General features: G+C 39.2%; 2 protein-coding genes across 2 annotated transcripts; one reads left to right on the top strand and one right to left on the bottom strand.

Annotated features, from left to right (window-relative positions):
- Window positions 1-1714: 1714 nt before the first annotated feature.
- LOC129721783 (uncharacterized) lies at window positions 1715-3433 on the bottom strand. The gene is made up of 3 exons (XM_055674730.1): window positions 3257-3433; window positions 2246-3198; window positions 1715-2179 (listed from the first exon to the last, which is right to left on the bottom strand). The coding sequence occupies exons 1-3, from the start codon at window positions 3277-3279 to the stop codon at window positions 1980-1982; spliced, it is 1176 nt and encodes a 391-aa protein (XP_055530705.1). The 5' UTR covers window positions 3280-3433; the 3' UTR covers window positions 1715-1979.
- Window positions 3434-10196: 6763 nt separating this feature from the next.
- LOC129721679 (uncharacterized) lies at window positions 10197-13994 on the top strand. The gene is made up of 3 exons (XM_055674545.1): window positions 10197-10527; window positions 10597-11043; window positions 11210-13994. The coding sequence occupies exons 1-3, from the start codon at window positions 10267-10269 to the stop codon at window positions 13532-13534; spliced, it is 3033 nt and encodes a 1010-aa protein (XP_055530520.1). The 5' UTR covers window positions 10197-10266; the 3' UTR covers window positions 13535-13994.
- Window positions 13995-16531: the final 2537 nt, after the last annotated feature.

Below are 16531 nucleotides of genomic sequence, written 5' to 3'. Positions count from 1 at the left end.
AGTGGAATGGGTACACGCGAGAGAACGCGCTGCTGCAGAATGCATCACGCAAAATTCGCACAGCCTGACGTCATCGTCGCGTTTCACGCACCGGGACGCGTTTATCAAACAGGGTCACACCGCAGCCCTGTTCATTCATCTATTGTCCCGTCGCGGACTGTGAAACCTCGAAGATCCTGCTGCCTGCTGTTACTAGGCTGAACGACCGAACGGCCATGAAGTGCTTTACTCTGCGAAGGCCTTTTGTGAATGGTTCATGATGCATGCACGAGCGGCATGCTAATTCAATAAATGCACTGCTGCTGCTCAGTCGCGTATGCATGTGATTCGTATACACGACACCGACCTGCATGTGCCCACATGTGTAGAGGATCATTCAGCCAATGTCGACCTCGTAAGCCCTATATTTATTTGATTTCGAGAATATCTGGGACTATAACCGGAATCATTTTGATTTATTTCGGCATGAGTACACGTCGCTCAGATGTTTTTAAGACTCTTTGTAAATTTTGTAGTGATTAACGAGGAAAAAATTTACTTTTTTACTACTAAATATGAAACTTAGTCACACACAGTAATTTTAAATTACGGATGAACTCATTTTTAATCAAGCCTTTCTGTGCCCCTGAAACCTTTTTGCTAATTTGACATAGACTTTGCAGCCAACAATTTTTGGATACAGGATGAAATTCCGAGCAAGGCGCCACGATCCTATTGATTACTAACAGTCTTTCCCGAGTCGGGATTCACTGGCTTGTTAGGCCAGCATCGTACTTCGAAACCAGCTAGGATTTAAAATAAAGAATTTATGCAAGCGCATTCAGGTTTTCATTAAAACAATATTATAAAACTGATGTTGAACTTTCACAGTCATGAAATGCAAAAAAAAAATTAGATACAGAAAATACGCTTCCCGGTTTGGGCTGCAGTCATCGATAAACAGTCAATTCAGAATTCTGGTTTCGGTGATGCTGGAGAATAGTTTTCTGTGTATTGGTGCATTCTGGGAAACGGTTTTCTGGTAACTAGTACTTTCAGGGTTTTAGAATTCTGGTAACTAGTATATTCTGGGATTTGGTATTCTGGAGAATGGTTCATTCTGGGGAAAATCCTTCGACACTTTATTTTCTGGGGAATGGTTTTCTAGGAAAAGTCGGATAACCCAAAAAAAATCGAAACCTGTTACACAACAAAACTTTCAAGGCACTGATAAACGAGGTTAAGTCTGGGACTTTAACCCACACTGATAAGATCGTTTCTTTCTTTCTCTTATCTATGAAGGACTCAGTAAAACTACAGAAGGTATGTCTATTAAGCAGTGTGTGTTGCTATAGTAATTAAAAATAACACCTCAGAATTTCAGCCCCCTGAATCCCTCAAGGGCGGTAAGGCCTAAACACAATGGATACGTTGCGGCTGCCTTTGCGGCAATTTGACAGTAAGCCCATACATTTTCTGTCAAAAGAACGTCAACGCAAAGCAAACGTATCCATTGTATTCATCCATTGTGGGCTCCATTTTTAATAATCTCTAAAGAGTTAACGTTGTGGAAAATTATGTTGAAAGAATTTTAAATTCATGTTTAGTACCCAAAAAAACTAAGTTCTGGAGGAAACATTCCCGATCGCAAATCTGCTGGAGTTAGAAAGAAATTTCGCTACGAAAACTGTGCCAAAATATTAATAAATATGTAAGCAAAAGTGTTCAGCTGTGAGCAGTTTTATTAGAATCTTTTTATTTATTTTTACCTACTTCACGTCATGCGAAGTTGTTTAAAACTAGAAAATAAAATTAGGACTAAGAAAAAATATTATTTTTCAAATATGGGTTACTAATGGTGACGATCCACCAACATGAAACCAATAGAAGTTTTTCGTGTTATGTCAAAATGCTAAAGTTTTCCTCGAAATGACATAAAATTTTTAATGCATAAACCAATCTTGTACTATCGATAGACGATTTTAAAAATAATGGGTGCACTAGCGACGCATTTTTTTCCGCCCAGCTTCCGGGCTTGGTTCAAGATCATCAAGGTGAAGTCCTCGTTTGACATACTGTTTTCTCAGATTCATAGACTTTTGACAGATGATCAGCCGGATTAGCTTCTCGTGGGATCGGGTGAGTAGCTCTTCCTGGTTCATGGGTCCTACCTCAAGCTGGACGCGTTCGAAAAGTTTTACTGTGAATTTTAACATAAAAAAGCATAACCTGTTGCATTTCATTAATACAATTCAATAATACTCACATCCAATGGCAGCGATTTTCTGCGGACACAGTGGCGGCTTCGGGGGTAAATGGTTGTGAGCATTGGAAGGTCGTCCTGTGACACTTGAATTTGCAAGTGTATCCTCCCCGAATACCGCTACGGCCAGTTTGCTCACAAAGTTACGGTCCCCCTTCTCGCCCGACCCGGATTCGTGATTGATATTTTGCAGAAACTCGACTGAAATTTCTGGAATAGCTGCATGGCCAGTAAATCCTCCCTGAACTGGCTGCTGCGGGCTGACGTGTTCTTTAAATCTCAAGTCGTTTATTGAGCTGATTGAAGATTTGAACAGTTGTTCGGTTGCTTTTATCCTTTCCTTTTGTTCTTGAAATGCTTTCTGTAAAAGTTCATTGTTTTTCTGAAGCGTTAAATACTTTTTCTTCCAGTCGACATTGCTTTTTTCACTACACGACGGTTGAAAGTCAACATCCAGGTCTTGTTCACTCATAGCTTCCTGCTTTGTGAGTGTTTCAGAAATATCAAACTCCAGTTCATAATCGGCATCCGCTTCACGGTTAAATAGTTCATAATTCAGTTTCGCTAGCGCCATTCGTTCAATTTTCTTAGTTTGTCTTTCCAGGAAGCACTTAATTTGGCGTTTCAATCGCTCGTGGAACCGACCCCGAGACTCATACTCCGTTTCAGGCTGAAATTGCCCACATGACAGTGGGTCGGAATCCTCCAAGTTGTCGGACTCTCCACGGGATTGCTTCAGTTCACTGTCATTGAGCAAACATTTCCGACGGTATGAGTGGAACTGTTTTACCATACGCACGCAATCGCTACAGATTGGACTGTTAAAATCTTTTTCGAAAGTGATTCGAATCGAAGTACACGCCTGTATCATCTCTATCAACACCTTATTGGGTTGGCCATTTGCCGGAAACAGATCATCCGTTAAGTCTTGCTGCGAAAAACACAATCGACAGCAACTGGAGATAAAGTATAATTTAGTTTTATAGTGTGATATATATATTACAAGGTACTTACTCTAGTTCTTCTAACTCAGACATAGTTTTGCAACAGAAAATTGCTAGATTATTACAGTTCTTGAAAGTTTGTTTTAGATTTTACAATTCGGTGTTGATTCTGTCGTGTTTTGTTTTGATTTTTATAAACTCACCATAAGAAAAAGTAAACTAAAAAGGAAGAGAAACATTTGCGTTGTCAAATGTCAGTTCAGGGATTTCACCACGTATCACATACTAATATATGCGCATCAATATTTATATATGTATAACACCAAAATTTTATAAAAGTTAAAAAAAAAATAACTTTAGCCTTAGTTTTAAATTTATATCTAATTTATATTAAATAAAGGAATAAAATTCGATCCAAATCGCTACAATGACAGTGTGTATATGGGCGAACTGTCTTTGTAGCGATTTCGAGCAGTTTTAAATTTTGATTTAAACAGCGAAGGACAACGATAGAACATTTTTTTAAATCACGTATTACTCAGAAAATGCAGATCTTTCAGATGATATAAAAAACTGATTTAGCTAAACAACCCAATTTGATGATTCGATTCCATTCCTGTCAAGATAAGATCAATTAGAGTTCGAGATGCCATTTACAAACTTAAAATTGAATAAATAATGCCGATTCTGTGAAAGATTCATCTGACCGATCGTTTTCTTCTCCACTCCACATCTCACTGTTTATTGGTGAACGGCCATTACCAGCACTCTGACATTCACATTCACTTCACTTGAGTAAGTAATTCGCATTTCTAATATATAGCTTTATATCGGCTTATAATTTTGTTTGTTTGTAAGTTGTAAGCCAATAATTTGTAGTGTAAATCATATTAAAGATTTGAAATCCCCAGGCAATGAAGAAGCTGATTTATTAGCGAAAAGGGGTGCCATAGAAGGAGATATATTTGATAGACCGATCATCTATACCGAGTATTTTCACCTGCCTCGACAACTGGCCCTGGCAAACTGGCAGGAAAAATGGGATAAAGACGATCTTGGGCGATGGATGCACTCGATTTCGCCCAAAGTGTCTACAAAAGCTTGGTTCAAAGGGTTAGATTTAACTTTCATTTGAGTTATTTCGCGCCTAATGTCCAATCACTATGTTGCAAACGCACACCTTTATCGAATAAACTTAGTCGATAGTAATCTGTGCGAATGGGTACGAAGATATAGATCATATAGTCTTCGTATGCCCTAAGTACCACAGAACAAGGACCGAGCTTATTGATTCTCTCCGAAAACAGAAAGTGACATTTACAATGCAAGTACGGGATGCGCTTGCTAGCCGCAACCCAGCGCTTGTAATACCTATTTATGACTTTTTAAGAGATATCAAGTATCGAATTTGATTATCTCCTTGCTTCTTATTCTTATTTTTCCAACACAACCTCCATCAAAAAGTTTCACACTAATTCTGTTCCTTTTTTTTTCTTTTATTGATCTTTTTAGAGACACATGAATCATCGCTTCTTTCTGAGAGACATGATCCACCAAACATAGATATAAGTTTTGATTTCCAAAGATATAAGGAACCATCACACCTTAACGAATAGTATTAAGAATTGATATTTACTCATACAGAGAAGAACTTTATTTATTATTGTTATTGTTAGCCGTAGGTTTAAATGATATGTATTTTTAAATTGTATTTATAAAAGAGAAAAGATGAGAGGGTTTTTATGCCTGTTTGAGGAGGAGCAGTCGGGATACAGGCTCTACTCAAGCTGGCTTTTCCCTACTCCAAAAGATATTCGGCCCCGTTATGCTTTGCGGTTGGGCCTAAATAAATATTAGAGTTAAAAAAAAAAAAAAGATTTGAAATCAAAGTTAATTTCTCATTTTATCGAGTTCGATCATATATGGCCGATATGAGTCAGTTTGGGAAGCTGCGCGGTCGAAAGGTTACTAAGTCCCCTTTGACGAGCGAATGGTCATGAATTCGAATCATAGTAGAATCAGGCCAGTCGATATCAAAAGTCTTAAGCATGAGTTTGCAACATGTTTAAATTACCTAGTATTTTACTACTACAACTATGAAACATACACACTTAGATATTATCACCGAGTACGGTAAAATAAATTACCGAGATTTCAACAGCTAAGATCTCGGTAAAAATCTCGGTACTACATCAAAACACCGAGATTCTGTAAAAGCAAAAATCAAAAACCTGGCAAACTTTAACGAGATTTTCAATAATGTTTCGCCGAGCTACTCTGAAATTTAAACTGTCAAATTATAACGAGAACTTCGGTGAAATTCGCTGAGGTACGTATTTTGTGATTTTTTTTAGATAACCCAGAATATGATTGAACGATTGCATTGTTAAAAACTGGAAAGTTTTATTGCTTCCAAGAAATAAAGAAACATCTATCACTCTGCAACTTCCATCCTGCGAAGAAAGTTGATAACCTGCGAAATTGAGTGAAGAAAGAATTAATCGTTTTCTTCGAATTTTCTTTGCAGCAAAAACAAGCTCTGAGAAAACATAGTGTATACTCACTCAATATTGTGCATTTAAATAAAAATTATCAATATGTCGCTGATAAACTGGCAGTCAGGCTCACTTCCGATGTTTATTTTTGGTGTTCTCGCAACACTGCAAGCATCTCAGCCGCCACTGCGCTGTCAGTCCGGTTCATAGAAACAAATACATTGAAATCATTCCGCAGTTCATGTTGTGTGAACACGCAGCTGTTCTATGTGTTTGTAAAGTCGGAAGAAAGTTCGGAAGTCTGACTTCCGAACTTTAATTTAGTGCTGGCGCCACAATATTTTAGTTAATCATATCATTGCAGGTTTCTTCATATAATAATAATCAGCCGCAAAAACTCCCCAAGGTGTCGACGAACCCGTGGTTCAAGGGGTTGGATGTAGGTCGGGATTTCATTTGCGTGATGTCCCGGCTTATGTCCAATCACTATAGATTTGACGCGCATCTCCGTCGTGTTGGGCTCGGGGAGAGTGGTATCTGTGCCTGTGGTGAAGGTTATCACGACATAGAGCACGTTGTTTGGTCATGCCCTGTACACCGTGACGCCAGGTCTAAATTAATAGCTTCCCTGCAGGCCGAAGGTAGGCAGTCGGCTGTTCCTGTTCGTGATGTCTTGGCGAGCCGTGACCTATCCTACATGTCCCTTATATACGTTTTCCTGAAATCCATCCACGCCCCAGTTTAGTCCTACCCCCTTCCGCCTGCATCCAGCCTAACGACAAGAACACGTTAAGACCCCGGATCCGGAAACAGCAATCAGACCCGCACGATACTCTCAAGGCCCGAGGGAGACAACCCAATATGCCAGTCTGTAATATCTTGGCCCAGCAGCGGAACATGTGCTTACCTATGGCAATGAAAACCATCATACAGTAAACCAGTGCTTTTAATGCAAAATATTATAGCTTTAAGTTAGATTTAGTTTCAGCTCGTAGTCGGCAGCGAGGATAAAAAATTTGCTTTTAGTTATTAAGATACTTTAGAAAGTAAGCTACCAGATATAATTGGCGCCGTTAAACATTAAATTGTATTTGTGCCGTGTCAAATAAATTATAGATGAACAAAAAAAAAGCCGCAAAAACTGCTCCTTTTTTCCACACCCGGACACGAAAAAACTGTTAGTGTGTGTCCTGAAACACGCGTTATTCTGACAGCTCAGTTTTCAGGAATCTCGGTAAGAGCGTTTTTGTTCGACGAAATCTCGGTTGAATAATGTCAGGTTTCCGAGATTCGAGTTTTCGATTTTACGGATTTTTTCGGTAAACAAATTTACGATATTGCGGTAAACACGTTGAGTTTCCGATTTCTCAGTAATTTTTTCACCGAACAACGGTAAACTAAAATATTTTCAAGTAGTTCGGTACTCTACTTTACCGAGAAAGCATTACGTAGTCTTGCTAAAGCGTCGTCTGCGGCTAGTGAAATCGGTCGTGAAAACTCGGTTGCAGTTTACAGTTCATGCGTAGCGAAATTAACGAGCTTACACTTCGAGCGAAGTGAAAATTGGCCGGAACTGACAGAATATAAACGTGCTGGAATGTCAAGTTTTCGTCAGCTGCTTCTTTTTTCACCAGTGTGTGAGTGTGTGAAAAAAGTAAGCCCAAGTAAAAAAGATGCGATCCACAACCTTCGATTTCGCTAGATCGAATTTGTTTACAATTCCAAGCGAAGTACACATTTGTTTTTCACGCTTCTGGGTCCGGATTGCATCCAAGTTGCGATCGATCAATCATACATAAAGCTGTCATAAGTTGAAAACAGACTGAAATCAACTAATCGCAACCATCGCAACTGTCTCGTGGGTTGCCTTATTCACAAGCAAAACGTTTTGATTTTGCATGTGAGAATAAGCCAGAAATGTTATCAATTATATTTATACGTGTAGCGTTTTTATGTGTTCTATATTCACCACTTTACGTCATATAAAAATTACACATGAAGTATATAATTCGGGTTATTCGCGTTGAAAGAGATTTTGAAGGCTGTTCGCACCAACGTGAACACTTATATGTCATTGTCAAAATGTGCGTGATGACAAAAGCAAAAATATTTCTTTCCTTCTTTTTCGCATGCAAAAACCAAACAAATATCAGCAACACCGTCAACGCGAATAGTTTGCCTTGAACGTTGTTTTATCTGCAGATTTGAGGACGGAATAGTTGTTTGATATCAAATATTAGCCTTTCCTTTTCTTTTAATTAGATTACTATCGATGCAACAATCTCAGCTGGAAAATTTTGTCTATGCGCTTTGCAGAAGTGCTGCCGTAAAGGCTTTATGGTTGAATGGATGTTAGTAAACTTTGATTTAGTTACCAACTCGTATGAAAATCATTCGCGTTGACGTTTCGCATGCCCAAAACCAAACAAATAGCAGCAACACCGTCAACGAGAATTGTGCGAAGCGGCCTAACCTCACTTCTTTGACAAAATGTTAGAATTTGAAACGAAAATTCGATTTTATTTAATTCTTACTAAAATTGTGATTCCATTAGAAAGCGCATGAAAAATCAGTAACAATGAACAGATTTCTATTAAGATTTCTATAAAGTATTAGAAAACATTACTTCCTTCCTGTTTCTTCAAAAATAACACTAAGTTCGATAAGTTGCCTTACTTAACTGTCAAAATCCTGTTGGTGACGTTATCTATAAGATCTATAAGGAACGCATGTCATCTCTCTTTTTTAGCAGATTATATAAATATTTACGTTTCAATTGCAGTAACAAGTTTTTTCACCACACCACTGCACTCTTTAAAGACAATTTTCCAGTGGGGATTTACTGCTGTCAAATTTCATATATGTGTGCGTTATCGTAGACAAACTCTGGTTCATGAAGCTTGTTGGTCCATGACGTTTGATAGATAACCTGTGTGTCGATGAAACTTCATCACTTTTCGCCAAATACAGGTTACTGCCCCAAATATTACATTCATTAGTAAAAGTTTTTCGCGATTCCTCTAGTTTTGCCAAAAAAGAACGTTCCAATCATATTAAATTTTAGTTCCATCAAAACGACCAAAAAAAAAAAAAACCAACATACATCTTGTTGCCAAATATGTTGCCCACGATATTTGACAGATAGAACTTTCCTGCACTTTTTTTTGAAGAGCGATTTTTTTTTTAAACTAAAACGTAAGAATGAGATGTTGTCAAAAACATTCATCAAAGCAGACAGTATCGAAAATATATAAAAATATACCTCATTCATAAGAGACAATCTGAATATTGATATTTAAAGGTTCATGAAACCTACCATGGATAAGTTTATCAAAAATTATGTTGGCGTTGAGGCGTATATTTAGGGTAACCATATTTCCATAACGACAACCATGTCGTAACTTTCTGTTGACTTTCAGACAGCTGCATTTGCGGTAAGCAGTCTTGGTTTGCGAGATGTCAAAAGGGATTTATTGTATAAGTGGGTAAAAGTAATCAAATTTTTCACTAAAAATTATAATATTCATAATGTTGATATTTCATCACAAAGGGGAAACAAAAATTCACCTTCGGCAACCTTTTCTATTTTCCTTGGCGATTAAAGCAATTGATTTCATGCAGATCTTACGCTTTGTTATAATAAGTATTCTTGTGAATAAAATGAATTTTGAACAAAGTCTAACGTAATTATTTCAGATCAGCTGTTCATTTTTGACGAAAATTCAATAATAGTCGGCTTGGATATCAATTATTAACGAACAGTATCTGAAGACGAAAAGTTCGCCAAAAACATTGAACCGTACTAAGTAACCGGAGCTGCTTACTCGAATCTCAGCTGTTGAAAACTCAGAGTTCCGTAAAACAAATAAAGTTACTTTGTATGTTTGCTTGAAGTATATCAAAAAGGAGTTTGGAGACGTTCAACTGAATTTGTAAATATCATAATAATCGTCTCAACAGTTGAGTAAGTTGACAGTATAACCAAAATGTAAACATATGGTCACCCTATTGACGCGAATCGCTTTAACTGAGATAAATAAGACATCTCGGTTTTCTCTATGCCAAACAATTTATCTGCTAACAAACTAGTTCTGACACATTTGTGATCTACTAACATAAACTTCGTAACTCTTATTCAAACAGCTTTCCTGTAAAGTGTATGAAAAGAAACACGATTTCCTATCATTTCGCTCTCCAGTAGGAACTCATAAAGAAAAGCTACTCTATGACAGCAATCGTGTTGCATGTAAATCGATTTAGCATTACGTTTTCGTACACCACCAGTAATCACCAGTATGTATGGCGGAAATAAGGCCAGAACTTCTGGCCCAGAAGGCAGAACAAAAACAATATTGGTGAACCAGCTTACAGACACAAATACTCTCGCACTGTCCGGTAACACGACGTGTATGTATCTGCGGTAAATCACATTCTACCACTGAGTACAGTTGTCATTCCAAACTCACCACTCGTACCCAAGCTGTCATGTAGGAAAATTTTTCCACTTCTGCCAGTTCGGGTGGTGCATTTTTTCCGTTCGGATGTGTCAGAAGTACGTCTGTCGAAAAATTAGTAAATTTTGGAAATGAACCCCTCTCCAGATGCAGCTGCAGTTACTGCTGCTGTTACTGGTACTGTTTCGGTTGGCGCTCCCGTGTCAATAGGGCGCATCCGAGCAAAAGTATGCGATGTAAAAGGATGTGGATCGGACAGTCTACGCAATCCTGAGTTGCTGTTTGTGGCTGTACCAAGCCATAATTATCCAGAGCGTCGTTTCGTGTGGCTCGCACTGATGCAGGCAGTGAGGGATAAGAAGAGAAGCTATTGTTGCTCGCGACATTTTACGGTACTGTTACCCCATATTTTCAAGATGGCGCTGAGCTATATGTGAACATTGTCATTTTCTGTTTGGTAGGTACCGGATGATTTTAAAGATTTTCAACAGTTCATATCAGCCCCACCTGGTTATAAGCGTCAGTTAATGGTAAACAAAGGTGTTGTTCCGCATCTTAATATGCCTCCGCTTGCGTTATCTGGATTGCCTCCACTGACTGGTCGCTGGCAGATTAATTTACCCGATAGTGTGCGACAGAATCAGCCCGCCGAAACGTCACCGATGACGATCAATCGTTCTATGGCTAGAGGGTTGAATGTTTACGAGAGACATGTACCACGGTATTGCAAAGCAGTGCAAACCGATTCACAACCAATGATCCTGAGCGGACCGCGCAAAGTTAAGCCTAGTCTTCAGTACTGTCGGCTGTGTTTTCAGAGGCAGGATTTAGAGCCGATATTCACGGGCGATCAAACGTTGATAGAGCCGGATCTTATTGATAAGATCTACGGATGTACTGAAGTGATGGTGAGTTTTTTTAAACTTGTGTTATATAGTTTCATTAAAATTTATTAGACTTATATTAATTTCTACATGAGTAACATGCAGTGTTCTTTTATGAAAATCTTGGTACCATAACGAATTTTGCTTAACCGCATTTTATATTTTCTAATATCGAATCTGCCTATTTTAGATCTCTGTTCAATATGATTTCCCGTCATCCATTTGTACCAGTTGCTATGGTAACATACAGAACTTTATCAAATTTCGCAAAATGGTTCAACGCAACGATCAATCTCTCAGAGCATCATTGGCGCAACCAAAATTAATGCCTTCGGTGCATCAGTCGCCATTTCGGCCTTCACCGTCAGTTTCATTCAAACCAGCAGGGTTAATGCCGAATGTAAGACCACTCGGTAGATCAGATACGACATTGAAAAATGTGACGGTCGGTTCGAGACTCAATGCAAGCTTGAACGACAATCAACCACGTTTTCGGCCCGCGGTTTGTGCACCAAAACCTAGACTAAAATTTACTCCTACCCGACCGACACAACATTCTCCGGCAACCGGCGTTTCGAGACCCGTCATTCGACAGAATTCTTACCCGGAAGATGAATTACTGGAAGTTACGCATGTTGAAGATGTACAGACTTACGAGAAACGTCGTCGGGCACTCGAGACTAGCTTAGCTCGAACTCCTCTTCCACAAGCTACTCGGTTACCAGTAACTGCGAAAAGTTCCAACAATGCAGAAACGGACCCATTTCAAAATGTCAATACAACGCAATTTACTAACAATGGATCGAATTTAACTCCGAGCGGTGTTCAAATGAAAGATCGCGTTGTGCCGGTTACGTTAATTCGTGTTATGCCGGAAGAAGCAGATCCGCATGCCGATGTAGAATTACAGATACCACAGAGCGATAATCACGACAAGCAAAGTGAAATGAATGAAAACAAATCGTTATCTACGAATGAGAATGAATCGAACAAAATAGGCTTTTTACAGCCAAAGCCAATAGAAGAGCTAACGGAGAATGCAAACAAAAAATTGGACGCTCCGAACGTTTTGCAAGCCGTCAAGCTTGTTCCGGCTTCTGCTGTGAAAGCCATCACAAAGGCTCGCCCGCAAGGAGTATTTTTGAGACCTGCAGGTTCTAAGGGACTTAACATGTTCAGGGGATTAAAGCAACTTGGAGCTACTAATAAATCCCCCAGCCTTCCACCAACAGGTTCTCCATTGTCTAGGGCTGTTAAATTTCCTGGAACTTTAACAACATTATTTTCAAGAACGAAGAAAGCGTTCAAGTCATCGAGTGAAATTCTTAAATTAGCAGAGAAAGACACACCCAATAATGTGCCGCAACCTCCAGTTTCCGTGGAGAAAACGAAAGTTTCGAAACCAGTATCCATTCCCAAGGTTCCAGAAAAATCACAAGTACTCGAAGAAGTCATACCATCTAAAGAGGCTACTGTAGTGTTACCTAAGCTCAATCCAGCGACCGTAAATACAGCAGTATCTATTCAAAAAGAAAATGATGTTCCGGAAAGTCCCTCATCGATGCTAGAAAATGACGAACCAAGGACGACCGATGTTTCAACATCATTGCAGAGAACGTCGCGTATACGCAAAGTCCCACTCAGGCTGCAGGATTCAATTTGCTTCCCAATGCCGAAAATCATCACCATTAAAACAGAACCGTCTGACGATTCTGATTCTAAGCAAAAATCTCCAACCGTAATAGAGAAATCGGTCAGTGATCTTGAACCAGTTAAAAAACCTCACATTCAAGATCAGAAAAATACAGCACAGGCAAAAACAAACAGCGAAGAGAACCACAAACAAACGAACAAACAGGAAGTCATTCGGAACCGTGTGATAACACGAAGATCAGAACTTGGGGTACCCATAGTAGTGACTAAAAAACTCAACATCGAAGAAATTCAGCAAAAAACGGCAGAAGTAAAAAAAGGCGCTGATGAAAAATCTAAACCCATAAAAGAAGTGCAACAAACGACAGAACTTATAAATCGTGTGAAGACACGGAGATCAGACCCCGAAGTGAAGGGATCAAATGTAGAAAGTATATCGAAGCCTACACCACCACAGACAGCCCAAGTAAGTCGTCAGTTGAAAAGAAAATCACTCCCGAACGTAAAACCGGAACCAACCATCCCAAGAAAATCACCCAAAATGCAAACAAAGGCACCAGCCCCAGTGAAATCAGATCAGCAGCAGCAGCAGCAGCAGCAAGGTCAAAAGGATTCAATAAGGTCGAATGGATCACGAAAAAGTGCCCCTGCAATGATTGCGGCCAAAGCCAAGAAAACGCCGGTCGTGGATAAACCTGTTCCGACTGCGGTTGATCATTCGCAGGACTGGAAGTGTCCTTTCTGTCCCGATCGGATGTTCGATCAGAAGAAGGGTTTGGTCAGGCATCTGCGTAAGCGACACGGTATGGACTATGCCCTAGTGCGGCAGCGGTTAGCTATTTACGGCGGTAATTGGCGGTAGAGAGTGATACCTCGTAGAAGGCTTCTAGTTTTTTATTCTGTTATGTTACAAAATATACGTGTACATATATTTTCTGCCTAAATATATCATACAATAATTCAAAAAAATTATAAAATCGATTCGTTTTTTTAAGTTAAACGAAAACAACTCACTAGTCACAAGCAGTTGCTCACTTGTGAAAAAAGTTCATTGAAAACTGTTCGATGATTTGTAGTACTCAGTTCAGTCAACATTTTTATGACGTTGGAATATAAAACAAAATTTGTTTCAATGTCAAATGTAACGTAACATTACCGATACAAGAGGAAGGCGAATTAATTAATCTAACTTTGTTATGCTCTCCAGTCACTCAAGTTTTTCTATTGAGTTTCTTATATGTATTACTCCTAAATCTATGTTCCTATGCGTATTCTAATAACATTTGTCATTTGTATAAAAAACGCAAACGTGAAGCGAATGAAAGACATAATAAAAAGAATAAACCATTTATAAATGTACCCGTTAATAAAAATGAAATCCATGGAATAAATTGAGAGAAGGCCTAACAAAAATGCAATTTAATTTCGATAGCCGACATTATCTGTTTCTTTTAAAACAAAACGCGCCGAATTTATCGCAGAAATCGTCGCCATGAAAACCCTCTCTGATTGGTCGATTTTATTTAGCGCACTGTTAAATTTTATTATTAGTCGGTACCAACCAGGGGGATCTATCTGTCAAATATCATGTAACCAACATATTCGGCAACACGGCGTTTGTTTTGGTTTTTGTTCTTTTTGGTCATGAAATTGATCGATGTGAAATATTATAGAATTGTAACGTTTTTTATCAAATCTCGAGAAACCGCGGAAAACTTTCATGAATGTGTTGTGTAGTGATTTTTTTCCTCATTATTGTTCCTAGTTACAAACATCATGGACCAACAAACGTCATGGACCAAAGTTGATCTGCGATAACGCACACATATATGTAATTTGACAGCAGTGAATCCCCTCTGGTACGAGCACTAGCGATATTTTTTGTTTACACTGTTTTTGTTTACCAAGTAAATGAACAGCGTTTGATTCAACAACTTTTTCATACACTAGACTGTGTCACGTCTTGTCCTAGTCTTCGACGAATTCGGCGCGTTTTGTTTTAAAAGAAACGAATAATATTATTTGTTTCTTTTAAAACAAAACGCGCTGAATTAGTCGTCACACAGTTTGTATGGCAATGATTTCTGTGACAAATTCGTTGGTTTGTTTTAAAACAAACAGATAATATTACTTTCGCATTTGTTTGAGTTTTTCTTATGTTAGGGGAATCGAAGTACGTTGCCTTACGGGGTTAACTTTTGCCATCCAAAATCAATCTGGCATAATGGGGCTCATCACGGGAGTCACTTCACGGTGAAGTGACAACCGTAATAGGCACGGTGAAAGTGATTCCCATTTGATTTGCACGCGTCTTTTTTCACCGTGGGATTTTTTCACTTCGTTCTCACCGTGAAGTGACTCCCGTAATAAGCCCCAATATCCTTAAAACCTTCAGGAAATAGTAGAAACAGGCGTTCGTGGTAGCATCAGCCCCTCTAGCGTTGGGTAGTATTTCTAGATTGGAGCCGAGTTGTTTTGGAACAAAAGCCGTCCCAGAAAAAGTGACAGTTAGAGTGCCTGTAAACATATAGAGTGGTGACACTGTCAAAATTGGAATAAAAATTATCTGTCAGTGTCATTCCAATTGAGCAAACAACCTATTAGACACGTGTGGGGAAGAGTCACGGGAATGGCATCGCTGTCAGCTACCATACATTTGACGCGTTACCAACATCACTGGCACTGGCACCCGAAAAATGGGCAGTTTACCCTTATCTTTTGTTGATTCGGGCAAACCGGCTAAATGTTGACTGCAATTATTAATAGCATATCAGACAGTTTTGAGCAATTTCTTAAGGTTTTCACATGGTATGTGATATTCTAAGTGATATTTAGTACATTAATTGTGTCCCAAAGCAAAGTGAAGCAAACTGTGACAGCAGAAAAAGTAGTTTTGGAACAAATGGTACAGGAATAGATGTTCGTAACGCTTGAAGGCTATCATACCATTCCCTTGGGAAAAGTGAAAGGATGTTCAGTGTTACCAGCGATGGCCACCATCATTTCGTCGCTGCCGCTCGAGCTCAAAGCATTTTTGGTTTCGATTTCAGTGGCAGCTTGGGTCCTTAAGGGCGAACGTCGACAAGAACGGAATCCTGGATGGGGAGTTCACAGAAAAAGAGACGTGCAATTCGATGACGATCTCATCGACCTGAAAAATAACGATTATTCTGAAATTTGGCTTAGTGGGCAATAATGCCGCTTGTGTCGCTATAAGCAGTGGTCCCCGTGGTTCTGTGGTTAGCGATGTCGGTCGGCTAGCTCTCCCACACGGTTGTGATATCGGGTTCGATTCCCGATCAGGTCGAGGATCTTTTCGAGCTGGCAATTTTCTCGACTCAGCACTGGGGCACGGTGTATCGTTGTACTTATCCTACAACATGCAAAATGTGCCGAAAACAATATCGATAACGAATTCTCTCAACTAACCTAGTTGATCGAGACCGCATTAGCCCCCCAGGCTAGCGTGCGATATTGTTGTTGTATTGTCGCTATAAGCAGCGTGCACATTCATTATTAAAAATTTAATTGGCTCCGTAAAACATTAATTTGTATTGTGCTGTATTTGTCTGTGCTTTCAAGTACTGGCTGTGTTAGTGTAGACTAGACTAGACTAGGGCACAAGGCTGGCGTCGTTGATAGTGCTATCTGGTTACGTATTGTATTGCTAGTACGTACTATAAAACCACAGACAAACAGACGAGCCTTTTCGAACAAAAATCCGGAAAAATCTTCGTCCTTATTCGAATCGTTACACTTATGTCCCAGCATGTTGGCTTATTGCCTACTAACAAAAACATATCAAGAAGACTGGCATCTCTGGATCGATTCCATACAAATGACAAGCGTCAAATCAAAC

Source organism: Wyeomyia smithii, chromosome 1 (genome assembly GCF_029784165.1).
Source record: "Wyeomyia smithii strain HCP4-BCI-WySm-NY-G18 chromosome 1, ASM2978416v1, whole genome shotgun sequence".
NCBI classification, from domain to species: Eukaryota; Metazoa; Arthropoda; class Insecta; order Diptera; family Culicidae; genus Wyeomyia; species Wyeomyia smithii.
Note: the sequence above shows the minus strand (reverse complement) of the source record. Positions and strands in the feature narration are given on the sequence as shown.

Bases quoted from the DNA above. Each gene is read 5' to 3' on its own strand.
- LOC129721679 (XM_055674545.1), top strand. From the start codon at position 10,267: ATGAACCCCTCTCCAGATGCAGCTGCAGTTACTGCTGCTGTTACTGGT. The intron at 10,528-10,596 runs GTACTGTTACCC...TCTGTTTGGTAG, and splicing joins GTTGCTCGCGACATTTTACG to GTACCGGATGATTTTAAAGA. The intron at 11,044-11,209 runs GTGAGTTTTTTT...TGCCTATTTTAG, and splicing joins ACGGATGTACTGAAGTGATG to ATCTCTGTTCAATATGATTT.
- LOC129721783 (XM_055674730.1), bottom strand. From the start codon at position 3,279: ATGTCTGAGTTAGAAGAACTAGA. The intron at 3,199-3,256 runs GTAAGTACCTTG...CTTTATCTCCAG, and splicing joins TCTGAGTTAGAAGAACTAGA to TTGCTGTCGATTGTGTTTTT. The intron at 2,180-2,245 runs GTGAGTATTATT...TAAAATTCACAG, and splicing joins GAAAATCGCTGCCATTGGAT to TAAAACTTTTCGAACGCGTC.